Below are 16069 nucleotides of genomic sequence, written 5' to 3'. Positions count from 1 at the left end.
GATACGCCCAAACTCAATTCGCAGTCTTACTCTTCCACTATTGACCAATACGTCCGCGTTCTCTTATTTGAAGATTATATGCATATAATTCCCAACATTGCTATGCTAGAACTATCCCCTAAACCCTACCCAAGAAAAAGATGTTTTTTTTTTCTGATGCTCCTCCGTGTGTTGCCACGGCCCGTTATCGGATCCGTGGCCATTCCGAGCCACTTCTGGGTGAATTGGGGGCCGCCTGGGGGCCAATTGGGGCACAAGGGCCCGGGCTGAGGGGCGGGCCATCCACCCCACCGGTGCTATATAATTCTTCTACGATTGGCCCAGGACCGGTGGGGCATGCATCTTCAATAATTCTTGCATTGGCATTCGAAACAAATGCGTATATTGCTCCTCGTGGAAGTTTTACAATCCCTGTTCAGTCTAAATCTCACACACCTCAAAGAATCTGTGCATGGTGGCTGCAGATGGTGCGCAGCTGTGAATCCTGATGGGATGACTTTATGTATATGGATGGCAGTGGCCCCACGCGGTCCCAGGCGTGGTTTTCTAAAGTCCAGTCTGACAATTAGGGATGGGAGAGGCTATTGCCGGCACATTTGGGACCGGTACCATTAAAGGTACTGGCATTTCCTTGATTGTACTCACCTCGCTGGTTGTCGGTACTCGTTTTGCTGGTCTTATTCGAAGCTTCAAGGACTTGAAGGCTGAAGACTACCTTCTGATTGTCGCTTACATATTCTTCTTGGAGCTGAGCATTCTCTACATCTATATTGCCCCGGCTATCTTTCGAATAGCAGCAGTCAGTGCCGGAACGATTCCCCCCTATGCCACCATTTCGGAAGATGGACTCCGGTTACAGACTGTCTTCTTCGTCACGACATCTTCGTTATGGCTTTGCTTGTGGATGGTGAAGTTCTCGCTTATGGCGATGTATAAAAGGCTGTTGGTCGGGAAAAAATACATAATCGCCTGGTGGGTTATCATGGGGTTTTGTGTCTTGGTATGAATTCCCTACCTCAGCGCGAGTGTTTGAATCACTGACGAGATTCTTCTCAGTTTATTATTGGCTGCATTCTCTCATCGTGGCTATCTTGCTCTAGCTTTCATGCTTGGTTTACTGCAGGCCAATGCGACACACCGCGCGACCATCGGGCGGCTGTTATCAGCTTATACTACGCATACGGGGTGGATATAGCCACTGACTTAGCAAGTACATTTGTCCTCCTTGGCCCTTGAAGATCACTGATCTAATACCTCGCCCAGTCATGATCCTTCCCATCCGCCTCATCTGGAACCTACAGATGAAAACGCGCCAGAAGCTGAGCATTGGCGGGTTATTCTGCTTTGGCTGGATCTGCATAATTGTTTCCACCATCCGAGTCGTTCAGCTAGGTGAGACTGAGAACGGAGTCCCCGCCCCATCATGGCTAGCGCTATGGGGAACCATCGAGGCCTCAATCGGTATGGTTATATTTCCCACTTCTCGCACTTCCATGTTGAATCATTTTACTCACTGCCATTACCCTAGCTGTCATGATCGGTTGTTGCCCCGGCCTCTATCGCGTCCTCAAAAATGCTATCTCGCCCTCCAAGACGTCCTATCCGTATGACTCGTACAACTTGCGGGGCCGTGGAGGCAGTGGTATGCCATCGAACCGCTCCGGTGCATTTGGAAGAACCGATATTCCGTTGAATAGTTTTAGAGGAAAGGAGGAGTCGTACCAGTCGGCGAGTGCCTACCGTTCTACCAGTCCGTCAAGCAGTCAGGAGAAACTGGCCGATCTTGATGACAGGAGGAATATAATGGTGAACTATGGAGTTGCTGTGACGGTAGAGAATCGGCCGAGAGATTATGGCCAGGCGACACGGTTTGTGTAACGACGCATATTTTAAAGAAAGTCTACATAGAATGACTAACAGTCCACGCGATGCTTTTATGTCCAGTTCTGTAGCTAGCTATAGATAATTCTCACAATGTGCCGTGTTGGTTCAAAGTAGTGAATAGGGGGATCGTTTAGGCCCGCGTCATCATCCACCCTGATATGCACACTGCACTTGAGGACAGAGTAATTCGATGACTACCAAGCAACTAGGTACGACGGGAGAGAGAATAGCGTAGTCCGTTAAAGAGAGGAGGACGTTGGAGCGACAGACTAGAAGTTACATAGTCCAAAGGGTGAGCCTGGTAAGCGGCCAGAGATGGTAGGTCCCGGTTTAGGTAGGCAGAGGCGCCAAACTGCTTCAGGAACTGCTAAACCAGAACAGGGGAGGGCGGTGCCTCTGCCATTTCAAGAAAAGCGTGGAAAGCATGGACGACAAACCCAATCGAGGGGGCGGGTGGCACGATTACATGCTGCTATCGATGAAGCCAACAGACCCTGTGACGTTTATGCAGCTTATCATGGAATGGGTTGGTATGTCATGATGTAGATCTCATCGCCTGATGTTAGGAAATATTACCCAATCGGGTAAACGGTACGAATACGAACCTGGTGATCATTGCGTATTCGTACTCATTACTGAAAGAGCACCCACAGGTTATCTGGGAGCCTGACACCACAAGTATGGAAGTCGCCTTGGACAAGTTAAAAACGACAACTGCGTCCGTAATTCTTCCAGCTCACTCAGGAAAAGGATACTCCCACCTATGTCATGAAAATGCGTCTGTCTCGCAACCTTTTCGCTCTAGTGAACATCCTTCCCCCCCTGACTGCTCATGCATCACCATCTATCCAAGAGACCCTGATCCCTCCACCTTCACCAGAGCCGATTGTTGTTACGGAATTGCCGCTACCGCCGGTCACGCCCAACAGCACCGAAGGATCTTGTACACCAGAGTTGAACCCACGGCGGACGGGATGTCTTCTGCGCGACTCACAGATTCGAAGCGGAGACTTTTTGCCTGACGACAACCATGTGCTTGTTAGTTTGGACTTCTCCGGAGCCCCGGCTGCGCCCGACCCGGCTGGCATCTACAATGGTCTGCAGTTGATCATTGTTAAAGCGGATGGAGAAACTTTTCCCAACGGCGACCCGTGGAAGTGCATTACCTGCGGCGTTCCCGAGGGCAACAAGGTTGGGAGCACGGAGTTGGCCCCTTATCCTCAAGCTTTCCGCGATGGGAGCAGGGTCCTAGTGGGCTCCAACATTGTTGACTGTGGTGATGAGCAACTTGCGTCGCCCGGATGCACACCAGACAAGGTGCATATCTACCCGATTCGGTGGAATACCAAGCTCGATGGATCAGGTCCCGGAGGGGATATCCGAGAACTGCGGCTGCACCCGGACAATGTCCATCTCGGATTCAATTCGTTCACATTTGAGAATGGCCAGCTCGGTCAGTTTGCATATTTCAGTCGTCTCCAGTTTAATAGTGACCCCAGCACGGGGGAGCCACGGACTGCGCGGTATGACTTGGTAAACGTGACCAGACTCTTCAGCCTCCAGAACCCTGCAAGCATCAGTGCTCATGGTAATCAACTGTTTATCAATGATTCAGCCATCTCCGTTGGGGAGCTCCGAGGGTTCAGTGGGCGTGGAAAGGAAGTCACATATGTCGGGAGCTCTGTAGAATCGTGCAATATCGATGTGTTTGCTGCCGATCTGACCACGGGCAGGGTACGTCGGCTCACGAGTGATCCTGAATATGTTGATCCGGTTGATATTTCCCCCGATGACAAGTGGCACGTCGTCCTCGATACTCGGGGCTCGGGTCGGCAGATGTTTCTCGCTGGCATGCGAGGTGTGCCCCCTATCATTGATATGGCGGTGATCACGGCGGTTTCTTCGGTGAGGAACAACGGGGCGAGAAGGTTTTTCCAGCCATGGCTACTAGACCATGACGAAGACCGCGGAGACTACAATGGTCAACAGGTCAATGCCGCAGGCGATGGCAGCCCTGGTAGCGTCAATGACCCCAATTGGAACGCAGGCGCCGATCCGAAGTGGTCTCGCGATGGTACCCGTATCGCGTACTACCAGAAACTGGTCATTCCGCCTGCATGTGGTGGAAGCAACCCATTGCCTTGTCAGAACTCAACTGAGCCCGGTGGTCGTATTGCTCGTCTGATGTTAGCACACCTGACGAGTCGTGAGCCGTTACACCTAGAGCCCGTGGCCCCAGTCTCGGACGAAGTCCCATGGGGAACGCCATATGTCCCTGAAAGCCCTATTCCTGCTCTTTCCTATCCAGGTATTGGGAACTATACGCTGCAAGGGAAGGTGTCAGGATCTGCCCGAGTAACCATCGCAGATGCCACCGGGTCAACCCCCACGACAATCAAAGTTGCGTATGAAAACTATTCAGATGATGGACTTCACTACATCCATGGGTGGGAGAAGGTCACGAGCAAAATGCTTTCTCTCACACTCAACAAGGTTGATTGGTACTCAAACCTCACCTCTACCGGGCAGCAGCATGCGACGAAGAAAACGAGCCCCGGCGGATTCCACCTGGAAATTGACACCATGAAAAACATATTCAATTCAAATGGCACCTTGACGACTACGATCGACGGAAAGTCTTGGAGACAACCCCTCAATGGAGCATAGGTTGTTATTATGATCAACCTTACCGCTGTAGGTGGTCGAGAACACTATGTATTCTTTTCGGGATGTTGTGTAGCTAAGGCCAGCGATAACCCAAAATTGATTTCGCTTATGGATTAAGTAGGCCTTTCCGCACACTATCATGTGCTGACTGTCTTCCTTTCCTTCTCCTTTCACCTGCTCTTTTCCACTTAAACTCAGCACTGTCTACTGACCACACCAAGCCCGTATTCCATGTAGCCGTAGCCGCTAGCCTGATGTCTCAAAACTGCTTGGCGCTAGTCAAGAAGACGACGCTGTCAAGGAATGGTCGGGGTCTTTAGTCCTATCGCCAGTGCCTCGTATTCGGGGCACCAGTGAAAAACCATCCAGCTCTCAGCTTCTCTTGGCAACAGACTCAAGAGCTAGACAGGGTGCGGTGGAAAGATCCTCGCCAGGCTTGTGTTCTTTTGCATGTGGGATAGGAATTAGGAGTATTCGTCTGTCCAAGGAGGATGTTTAGCTTTTCTATCCACGAATCGTCTGATCCTAGCTACATACTGCACAGCTTTTGAGACCTCTTTGGAAGAGATATATTTCGTCAAAATGCGTTCTACATCCGTCACCCTCACTGTCGATTGTCCCCACCAACGCCAGTTGATGCAGCATAAGGATTAATATGATCACACACACAAAATCTATTAATTCCCGGCGGTTAAGCCAAAAGGGCAACTGTCACTAATCTACCAATACATGTCCTTATGTACATATTCCATGTCTAGAGGTTGTTGCATTTCGTTTAACATACTAAGAACTAAGTACCAGAAAGGGACTCTGATCCAAACAATGCAAACAGGACCAACTTCCCGCGTCATATAGTTAGGGCGGTCACACACGGTAGAATCCAGGACCGTCAAGGTCCAGATCGTGAGACAGCCTCTGTTCAGCAGCCGCCCGAACCCATAGTTGCCGCTCCAAGAGCCCCAGCTTTAGAATTCGCCAATCTCCTCCTTCTGTTATCCTTGTCCATATAGTTCTCTAACTTCTGTTCATACCGGGCATAGTCTCGCTGGTACTTCTTCTCGTTTTTATATTTTTCTCGACGAGGCGGACTCGGCATTATACCATCGAAGAAGCCAGAGCCGAAACACATTTTGAGTCGAGTCGGTTTGTGGTTTATGGAGGAGTTGGAGTTGGTGGGGTTAATCTTTGCTCGGTACACACTGGAGTGGATGAAGGAAAATGATCTTTGCACCTCTCTAATTTTACTGGGGTGATTGATTTATATGAATTTGACCAATAATCGTGCCAAGCCCACCCAGACACTACCCGATAGCGTGTTGGTTTTTTTCCTTCCATCATAGGGGGCCAAAAATCGTGGCTGGAATACTTTGAGGGCACATGCACTTCGGGTAGTGCCCCAATTTGGGGCATCAAATGTGTCGATCAGATGTGACTGGAAAACCGGTCATATCGGGGCCGTGGGTATTAAAGATGCTGTAGAGGCCCTTGATGGTCCTCACTAGACCTCACAAAGGCCCATGGCCTGTATAAAAAGCAATTATAGAAATACCTATGACTTGCATAACTTTCACGACTCTTCCTAAAATCGTCGAACCTGTAAACTGCCTCTTCAAATTAGCTTTACCCTTTCAGGATTAGCGTCCAAATACGCCGTCTATACCTTTGTTTTCTTTGTCCCATGAAGCTATGTATACCTTAGCCTCATGCAGTTAGATAGCGATCATCGTCAACTATCACATTGATTCTGTTAATCGTCTTCTTGCTCTCTCTCCATAGATATGTGGTCACGGACTCCATCAATGTAACATGTTAAATTTATTTATATATATATAAGTATAAAGGGAGAACGCATAGAGCTTGAAGCAGTATATGGAATTATACAGTGGGGAGAATGAATGTAGAATTTTGTCTAAGCCCAGAGTATACGGAGTCCAAAACTGGTATTTTGTGAGGATTCTCCCTGCTCGCTTGGTTGGCCATCGTGGTTACCTGCAAACGCCAGCAAACACAGCATTCTAGGGCAAGATCAGAAGTGTTCAAGTCGGCGGCTAAGTTACTCCGACAGCGACAATATTTGTCTGCGTCGTGTTAACAAGCTACTCTTTATATATCAACCTTTTGCGTTCGTAAAACGGACGTCTATCCACATCTCACCTTCGGTTATTGTGTAGTGGAGGGAGGCTTCGCCCTTGAAGAATGACCCGTCGTAGCTTGTGTCTTCGCCCGAGATATCGCCGGAGGTGTAATTGTCTGCATTACTGGGGATCAGATCCCATTTCCAAATTGTTGGATGTTTTGACGTGGCACAGGAATCGGTGCTGCTGCTGCCGCCGCTATTGTCGTCGGAGTAGGAGTCGTCTGAATCTCCGCCTCCGCCACCTCGTTTTGCTTGGACGCCTGATATGCATGTGGAGAACTGGAAAAGGAGGTACGGTAGGAATGAAATCCAAGACTGCATGGCGATAAGTATTCTATCTATACCTCAACTCTTCTCCTTTTGGTAGTCCTAGTGAACGTCGTTAAAGAAATTGAGCAAAGTAAAATCACTCGAACTAAAGAAAGTAGCAACTTTTCAAGAGCAGCAACCCTCTCCGGGCTTTTGATCCCAGTGAAGAGACCGCTTGGTCACTGCCAAGGCGTTAGCGCGGCAAAAATGCTCTTGATTCTCGTATTTCGCGAGATGAAGCCCCATGGTTTGTTCCTCAGTGCGCCCTCGGCGAATTGAGTACAAAACAAAAGAGAAAACAAAAACATACAACAGTGAGGATTCGCTGGTGGTCACCCACCCAACTACTAACTCACCGGCGTGTGGCTTGAGTACGGCTGAGCGGACGGGAAGCCCTGTTTTCCACACCCTATGGTCGTATGTATCAGGTTACATGTTAGAGGGATTAATGAAATATAATCGTAGAGCGACAGGACGGAAGCGCGATTGCGCTATAGACAGAGTGAGAATCAGTGTGAGAATGGTTCGAAATGACTGGAAGAAGCCATGAAGCTTCTTCGACAGTCAAGGCCCATGTCTGCGCTATTTCTCAGTCAGATAGTGTATTACAATACTACTGCGAAGGCTTTCCAACTAGTATCGTGTGTATTCAGACTGAACTCTGATCCTTCAGTATACCAAGACGCAATATCGGTCCTAAGGATAACGCAGAGGGTCTTAAGAGCATGAGTGATCGCCAATTCATAGCCATAAGTGCCTCTAACAATTTGTTAGGCACGGCGATTGATATGGCGAAAATTAAACAAAGACCAGATATCAAGGTAGCATATCTCATAGATAATCTCAAGCGGTAACGTTTCAAGGTCTCCCAGAGTGGAGGTAGCACAGACTGTTCGAAGCAGCGAACTTCGTACCTGATTATGGTCATCGGGTTTTGTTCGGGCCACCGCTAGATCGAAGTCGCGCCGGTGGTATAAAGTGACGCGGATAACCTCCATTTCGGACTTAAAAGTGGACGCCGCTGTTTTGCCTAATTCCATAGTATGCACTAGAGATTTGTTCCTAGGGCTGTAGTATAGCTTTTAAACGTTGATCGTGCAGTGCGGACGCTGCTATATGTTGAAAAGAGAGTAAAATGAATGAAATGAGATTGTCATTTTGTGTCAGTAGGAGGCACCGTCTATGTTTACGGTGAGAATTCGCAATCACGTGAACTCTTGTGTATAACCCTGTAGTTCCGAGTGGTTTAATCCCAAGTCGGCTTAGTTTGACTACAGAGCTAGACATTTGATGGTCCCAAGACCGATAGTGCGCAGAAAACTTTACTACTTCCTAATTATTCCATCTCTTGTTATTCTATCTTTATCCCCTCATTAATGCCAAGCCTATATCAGACTCTAGATGTAGCTGTGGGTCTAGGGTTTCGCGATGCGGCCGAAAGAGGAAGGCTAGGTGGGTCGGATCCTCCATCGGATGGGCAAGGGATAAGTCAAGTATTAAAGATCGTGAGAGACCGTCGCTTTCTGGACAATAGAACCGCCCTAACATTACGCAATGGCTTATATTACAGGTATTGTCGTGCCAAAACCAGTTAGTATTGGCCAAGAAAGGTGCTGATAAAGCAACCCTCAACCGTCTTTGTCAGTACCGACTATTTTCCTCAGCCTGGCAACATTATAAATAGCAGTTGTAACCTTGGGATTGAAGACAACTTCCCTGATTCAACCTAGTGGTTGTCTGATATCGCCCCTAGTCGAAGAGCGTTCGCTACTATACCAAACTCTTCTGGCAACCTTGAATAAAGTCGGAGAATTTCAGTTATGGTCAAGGTAGCAGTCGCAGGAGGTACCGGTGGCGTTGGCCGAACGATAGTCGAAGAATTGCTTCGACAAGATAAGCACAATGTGATTATTTTGAGTAGAAAGGTATAACAACAGTCTATATCAGATAATGTTTCGGAGTCACTGATCATGGCTTAGTCTACTCCACTACCGGGCTTGCCGTCCGTTCCGGTGTCTGCAATCGACTACGACGACATCGCGTCTGTCGCGACGTTCCTACGAGAGCACAGCGTCGATGTCGTCATATCAACCCTATCCCTCTTTACGGAAGAAGTAGGGAAAGCACAAATGAACCTTATACAGGCAGCAATCGAATCTAGTGCAGTCAACCGTTTTATACCTAGCGAATTTGCCTTCAACTACTCGCACCCTGGGCTTCTCGATTTTCATGCTGCAGCTCAGATGCGGATTGATGCCGCTGACCTTTTGCGCAGCTCGCATGTCGATTTCACGCGCTTCGTCTTTGGCTGGATGTTAGACACCTGGAACCCTGTGCGCGCTAAGTCTCATATGCCGCCGATGTCATGGGTCCTTGGTTTCGAGAATCGACGAGCGAGGATTCCCGGAGACGGAAAGGCGCCGCTTACGTTTCTACACTCATTTGACTTAGCGAAATTCGTCGCTGCGCTACTTGATGAAGAAAACAGGTGGCCGGAAACAAGTGCTTTCGCTGGAGATAGGATTACATTCAATGAAGTGGTTGAGCTGGCGGAGAGCATCATGGGTAAGGCTACTTGCAAGTACTATGCAGTTGACAATGCTAATACCTGCGACCACAGGTCAGAAGTGGGAGGTCACATATGAGCCTGTTAGTCGACTAGAGAAGAAAGACGTCGTTGTGTTTGAGCAGCCGGAAGGCTCATACGATTTCGGGGAGGGGCTTCGAGACGTGACGGCTGAGTTTGGTCTTATAGTGGTTAAAGACATGATGGATGCGAGCGTAGACGGCTTACGGAACATGGACTTCCCAAATGTCAGGCCAATCACTGTTGAGGCATGGATGCACCAGATATGGGGAAAGAAGGCTTAAATCTATGGCTCTATGGTGGGGACTTGGAGGGAGTGGGAGAGATCTTGATAGGCTAAGTCCTAAGCTATCGCTAAAATAATCACTAGATTTTACTCGCGTATACCCCTCTATTGATATAACTTATTTTAGCTCAAAGATGAAACCTAGTACAATTCACTACGAGGAATAGATCTTATAAAAGTCTTAGCATTGTCCGAGGCCTATAGTAACCTACTTCTTTTCTCCTATAGTTAACTTCAAAACCCTGGGACAAGTTACGGTACCACCCCTATGGGATAGAAATTATTGGTCAACAGATGAGCTCAAATTCACACTGTTCATTTCTACGCTGTTCGAGATGACCTGAACTATAGCCTGAGAAGCAATCACAGCCTGTCCTAATAACACGCCGAATAAGCTTCTTCCGTATGATATCGACAGCTTTCTGGGTGAGACAAAGGCCACAAATAACTAGAGATACAGAGTCCAATGCCCTGAGAGCTGCTACCTTCATTTAGTATGTCTTTTCAGGATTGAACATACCTATACTGATGGGAGTGAGGCCGTGATTACTTTCGTTACGTTCTTAAATTTGTTGGCCACGCCAGAGATTTAAGTGACGGCCGCGTTTGATCTGGTACAATTTTCACCTATTTCCTACAACACTAGTTAGTGGACTTGGAAACGGGATATCTACCTACGTATCTAGGTGAGGATACCTATATGTATTGATCTACCTGGACATAGCGTTAAGGGTATCATCCAAATTGCCGGTCCAAGGTGATGACCCGCCTAAGACATTTACATGTTTTATTGGATCATATTATTATTTTGATTAATCAACACGACCGGCTTAGGATCTCGCCCATCCTCTAAGTTTCAGTTTCATGAGACAGTCATGCAAAACTGACCAATAATTATGCTCTGGCGGTTTCCACCTTTATCTGATTAGTGATCCGTCCCGTCCCTGTTCGTGTTATACCAGCTATGATTCCTGCTATAAAGTGAGCAGATATGTTGTAGTCCGTACAATTGGCAGAGATCCACTGCAAGAACGTTTCTTTCCTTCGGCAAACCGGGATTGGTGACCTCATCAGCGATGGATGACCGTGAACTTGTTTCCATACTTCATCCTGGTCTAGGTGCCGTATTCAAAGGTGTTAAGACTGCTGAGTTTTTGGACCAGAAATCCAGCTCAGTTGCCCAATTTCGTGGAATCAAGTTTGCTCGGATCCCTACGCGCTTCCGGCGTGCTATTCTCCACGAAAATTTCCCACCGATTGTTGACGCAACCAATCATGGGTACGTTTAAATCATACAGGCTAAACAATATGTGCGAGTAGTATGTTAACAAGCGTATGAAAGTCCCATATGCCCTCAAAGCATTGGCCAGAGGAAATTTGAAGATCTTCTCAATGGTGCCTCGCCCGAGTCGCTCGCGGTGGCTGGGCAACTGGAAAGCCCAGTAATGGATGAGTTTGAATGCTTGAACTTGGTGATCACTGCCCCAGTTTTGAAAAGCACTGAGAGTGTGGCTGAGGAACTATTTCCAGTGATGATTTATATCCATGGGTGAGTGTTATATTTGATAAGTCGTGGTTACTTCTTCGTCCGCTTCCCTTAAACTGACGTGTTCTGTTAGTGGAGGTAACTTCGTGGGAGCCAATTCTTTTTGGTTTAATGACGGAAGACATCTCGTCAAGAAGGGCATGGAATCAAATCTGCCTACGGTAATCGTCGCCTTGAAGTATGCTTCCCATTTGATTTTAATACAGTTTCCCCTCTGCTCAATTTTATTTAACTCGGTATAAGTTCTCTGACTGGTTTCTCCTTAGTTACCGTCTCTCTGCGTTAGGATGGCTCTCTTCACAAACGCTCCGAGAATATAATGCCGCGTTTGGTGACGTCGGTGTCGGGAATTACGGTATGTATATATATCTCAAGCTATGATAGACGATGCTAATAAGTCGACTCAGGCTGCCATGATGTTGTAAGTAGAAACCGATTTTGGATTATCAGTGCTGACAAAATACATAAGCATCTCGGCATTGAGTGGGTGTATAGGAACATCAGTGGCTTTGGCGGTGATCCAAACAATATCACTATATTTGGAGAATCCGCAGGAGGATTCGCGGTAGACAATCAAATCCATTCCCAGCTCCCGTGCAGGTTTTCACAGGCCATTTTGCAGTCTGGGGTGATGAGCTCCCACATGTCTTCCCCGCTGCCGCTTTCTGATCAAGATACACTATTTGATCTGGTTAAAGCCCGCGCTCATGTCAATACCGTTGAGGAACTACGAGATATCCCCGTTGATGTTTTACTACAAGCCTTTGCAAAGGCGTCCTCGGAAACGGGGTTCTCTGCAGTTCCTACTATTGACGATGAGATGTTTACGCAGTCATGGGCGGAGCACTATAGCTTTGCTAACGAGGACTTTCGAGTTATAATTGGCCACACAACCTACGAGCGCTCCTTGTTCGAGATCCTTGCGCACCTCCACTCCGAAGCCAAAGACAACGATCAATCGTTTGAGAGAATTTGCTCGTCGTTCTTAGCACATATCGAAGGAATGGAGGCCACAGAACTCTGCGAGGCTTACGGATATCAGGATGACATACAACCAGCTCGTCTGAAGCAATGTCTGATGAAGATCCTGGAAGACATTGTTTTCGTTACACCAATAAATGAAGCGACTACGCGCTATATTCAAAAGGGGCTAGCCGTCTATCGATATATCTTCGATGAGCCAAATCCTTTCAAGGGTGCCTTCTCCGGAAAGTCTAACCACGCTCTTGACCTTCCCTATTTGTTTGGAAGTGCGAGTATCTTTGCTGGTGTGGAGAACAAGGACTGGGAGCAGGATATCCAAGACAGCTTACAGACGAAGTGGCTACTCTTTGCACATGGTATCCCGCCATGGCCGTCAGTGTCTGATGGGAAGTTCTTGGTATTTGGACCTCATGGGACGGTAAATGAGCATTCTAGTACGGAACTTATCAGCAAGTCGCTGTCTATCTCGGACGATATCTTTGGTTCTTTGGAATTGGGATACCGAGCCGAGTTATCAATGTTGGTTTGGAAACATGCTCGACTGCTATGAAGGAGGGCTACCATGGTTTTCATTTCTTTCTGTTTTTCTTTTCTCATTTGCTCTCTTCCACTTTTTGTCTCTTCGTTCTATCCTTTCTATCCTCATCCCTGAATGTGACCTCCAGGATTTATACTAGCCACGATAGGTGAAAATGGCACTAGCGAGACTTAGTGAAACCGACCCTGCCGAGTATGCCTTCGTCGAATCTATATGTTTGTTACCACAGGGCGGCGTTGAATTGAGCTCCAAATCTTTTGCTTCATTCAGGTATTACTTGCAGGTGTCCTTCTTATCGGACATAGCACAAGAACCATGAATATCTCAGAAGAGCCATAACGGGTCAAAATTAACGACATCGACAGGATACCCTTTTTACTCCTATATATTGCATAAGAGCTGGAAACCCTTGGCCCTTTTCACCTAGCCCTTTGACATTGAATCACCACCAAATGAAGGGGTAAGGGCAGCGGAATCTATGCGAAAATCGACCGTCTGACAGCATGTGCGTCTTAATCACAGGTGGAGGAAGGCACGCTAGAATCAGCAAAGAGCATCATCTCCCCAAATACCCCATAATCAACTTTGCACAGCCCGTTGACGCGACGCTGGTAGTGTCGGCTCTCGACGGTAGAGCATAACGGAAATAGGAAATCAGGCTGCATCTTACAGCCTAAGAGAAGCTAGTAACTTTATTGTTCACTAATCATTATATTGTCCCTCGGCTAAATATAGTAACGGATCCAAGGGTTTCAGGGAAGTTTATAACGGGATCGCCCAGCCTGGTCCTTTTCAGGTTAGACTTGTAAGCAGCTTGCATTAGCGCGTTCTTGTTCATGGATCAGCTGTAAACCCCCCTTGGAACGTGTATTATCGTCCCGTAGACAGGATTCCCCGTTCGGCTGATGCAACCTTTAGCTGATCCTGTAAAGCGCTAGCGTGACCGTTCCGTATCCCCGACATATTGACGGCGCTTCTAGATCACGATCCATTGGCTACGAAACTCCACTTGTTCTTCTGATTGACTATCACAATAATGATCCCGAGTCCCGATATCCGCATTTTATGCGCTAGGCTGATACCAGGCATCTTAATGTATACTGCCTCGTGTTGAGGTTTAAATTTAAGGGATTCAAGACACTGTGGATTTTCCCGCCCTGCTTCTGATATGATGCTCTTGCCTGAGAGACCAATGATGTAACTAGCTACGTACAGTGCCATTGGATCTCCACCTTTATAAGACCGAGAAAGCTATATAATGTGGTTACTATACCTGGTAATTCTAGGTAGTCTTATTATGATAATCAACAGCGTGGTGGATAGACATCATAAAATCCATACAATTACTTTAAGGAGCGATTGGCAGCGAGGGGAATCACCCACGAAGTAATGTTTGGAAACGAAAGTGGAAGAGTAATAATGGATTAGAGGAGCTAATGTGTGACTGGTTCCCAACTACTCCTTGCTCCACCTTTGGAGAAGTTCAGACTACTCGGTCTTCCTGTCGACGAAAGTGCCCAAATATGGTAAGCGTATATCTTACTCCTGTTGAGAGTGCCACTAGACCGAAATTGGCAACACCTCACTCCGTGTGTCTCGGGCACCTTCATCGCTTCTCGACCTGGCCAGTGTCGATTTTCTCCCGCGGTTGAACTACCATAGGGAAGGTTTGGTTGCGAAATCTGAAATGACAGAGGGTCATTTATGTAATTCTGCTTGCACCCACTCATCCTGTTCAAGTTCCATAGCAGAGCTTCGCTTTTCTGGCTCCCATTGTAGCATTTTTCGCATTAGGCGGAGAAACATTTCTTTTTCCTCTCCCTCGAGACTAGTCTCTCTTTGCTCGAGCGGGATGTGTTCTCCCACCAATTCCCCGGCGTACAAGTCACCTAGGATAGCAGAAGTAGTCAATAACTGACCCAAGATAGGGGAAGGATAGATGAATTACCTTCCTGTGAAAAAAACCTTTGGGTCAGATTCCCCCGGGCAAGGAAACTTGGCGATGGCGGACCGAGTAGTCGTATCATTTCGGCAAGATGTGCCCGACTTCTGTAGGTCTGAAACTCTGGGTCCTGGCCGCTAAACAGCGACCCCCCTTCGAAAAGGTTCCAAATCTGACAACGTAAGCCTAAACACTTTTTGTAGCAGAAGTATCGGCTTTCTTACCACGCATCCCACGTTCCATATATCAACACTATATGACCATGGAGCTTGTAAGATCACTTCCGGTGCTCGATAGATATCCGGCTGAATGTCTTCCGAGTGCTCTTTGTCACCTATCACGGCTGAGCCAAAATCGCAGAGGATGGGCGCGCCTAAGTTTTTAGGCATTCTGAGCTCGCGGGAGGTATATATGGTTCGTCCATCTAATTCCTTCCTAGGACAGGGGTGTTGCAGCTCAGTATTTTCAAAGTCACTGAGAACCGAATCATCAGCGATACCGAACATGATGTTATCTGCTTTGATATCTGATATACTAATAAGCAAATGATCGAGCATAAAACCAAGACGAGGAAACCGCACCAGTATGGATAATCTTGCACTCTGTATGTAGATAGTCTAATGCAAGGAATAGACGATGAAGTGTCACTGCCAAGATTGGTGTTGGTAGTCTCTGTACCGGGTTGCGGAATAGAAAATCCAACATACTCTCCCACAATGGAGGATGCACGAGACATCGATGTTTGTCTTCAGGCCCGCTAATGTCAAAGGAGTCTAGCAAAGATCTGACGTATTTACGACCTGGATGCTTCTGGGGAGCCCCTTCGATACGTTTGTATATCTTCAGCTCGTCGTCTAGTTGCTGCCCCATCGATGTGGACTTTATGAAAATCTTGAGAGTGACATATCGACGATAGCTATATTTTGAGTTAGCGAAGGAGTCGTGAGAAGATAATGAAGATGTGAAGTTGCTAGTTGGTGTCTTCTTACTCCATATCACGTGCGAGCCACACGGTTGAACTGGCTCCAAATCCCAATTTTCCCACAACTTGGTACCGGTCCTTGAGTATTTCCCCTATTCGAGTAGGATAATACCGACCCGCAATATAGCCCGGAATGGTTTCCTCCTCGATTGCCTGGCTCGCTGATAGTTGAATGAAATTCGGATTGGTGAAGTTGAGAGGTGTCCA

At 47.4% G+C, this 16069-nt stretch overlaps 6 protein-coding genes across 6 annotated transcripts; 4 read left to right on the top strand and 2 right to left on the bottom strand.

The window, feature by feature from the left end:
- Positions 1-571: 571 nt before the first annotated feature.
- On the top strand, positions 572-1878 carry N7525_011384 (uncharacterized protein; the record flags this gene model as incomplete). Its single annotated transcript, XM_061215474.1, has 4 exons — positions 572-1000; positions 1057-1210; positions 1264-1461; positions 1529-1878. The coding sequence occupies 4 exons, from the start codon at positions 572-574 to the stop codon at positions 1876-1878; spliced, it is 1131 nt and encodes a 376-aa protein (XP_061067986.1).
- A 780-nt stretch (positions 1879-2658) lies between these two features.
- Positions 2659-4551, top strand: N7525_011383 (uncharacterized protein; the record flags this gene model as incomplete). The annotated part of the gene is made up of 1 exon (XM_002560626.2): positions 2659-4551. One exon carries the CDS (start codon positions 2659-2661, stop codon positions 4549-4551), a length of 1893 nt encoding a protein of 630 aa, XP_002560672.2.
- A 919-nt stretch (positions 4552-5470) lies between these two features.
- Positions 5471-5680, bottom strand: N7525_011382 (uncharacterized protein; the record flags this gene model as incomplete). Its single annotated transcript, XM_061215473.1, has 1 exon — positions 5471-5680. The coding sequence occupies one exon, from the start codon at positions 5678-5680 to the stop codon at positions 5471-5473; it is 210 nt and encodes a 69-aa protein (XP_061067985.1).
- A 981-nt stretch (positions 5681-6661) lies between these two features.
- N7525_011381 (uncharacterized protein) lies at positions 6662-7009 on the bottom strand (the record flags this gene model as incomplete). Its single annotated transcript, XM_061215472.1, has 1 exon — positions 6662-7009. The coding sequence occupies one exon, from the start codon at positions 7007-7009 to the stop codon at positions 6662-6664; it is 348 nt and encodes a 115-aa protein (XP_061067984.1).
- A 1808-nt stretch (positions 7010-8817) lies between these two features.
- N7525_011380 (uncharacterized protein) lies at positions 8818-9868 on the top strand (the record flags this gene model as incomplete). Its single annotated transcript, XM_002560628.2, has 3 exons — positions 8818-8922; positions 8977-9562; positions 9618-9868. 3 exons carry the CDS (start codon positions 8818-8820, stop codon positions 9866-9868), a joined length of 942 nt encoding a protein of 313 aa, XP_002560674.1.
- Positions 9869-10946: 1078 nt separating this feature from the next.
- On the top strand, positions 10947-12950 carry N7525_011379 (uncharacterized protein; the record flags this gene model as incomplete). Its single annotated transcript, XM_061215471.1, has 6 exons — positions 10947-11149; positions 11213-11419; positions 11490-11594; positions 11683-11771; positions 11824-11837; positions 11886-12950. 6 exons carry the CDS (start codon positions 10947-10949, stop codon positions 12948-12950), a joined length of 1683 nt encoding a protein of 560 aa, XP_061067983.1.
- Between the last annotated feature and the right edge of the window lie 3119 nt (positions 12951-16069).

The sequence above is a fragment of the Penicillium rubens genome, assembly GCF_028828025.1.
Source record: "Penicillium rubens strain IBT 27055 chromosome Unknown utg000004l_segment0_segment0, whole genome shotgun sequence".
NCBI lineage: Eukaryota > Fungi > Ascomycota > Eurotiomycetes > Eurotiales > Aspergillaceae > Penicillium > Penicillium rubens.
Note: the sequence above shows the minus strand (reverse complement) of the source record. Positions and strands in the feature narration are given on the sequence as shown.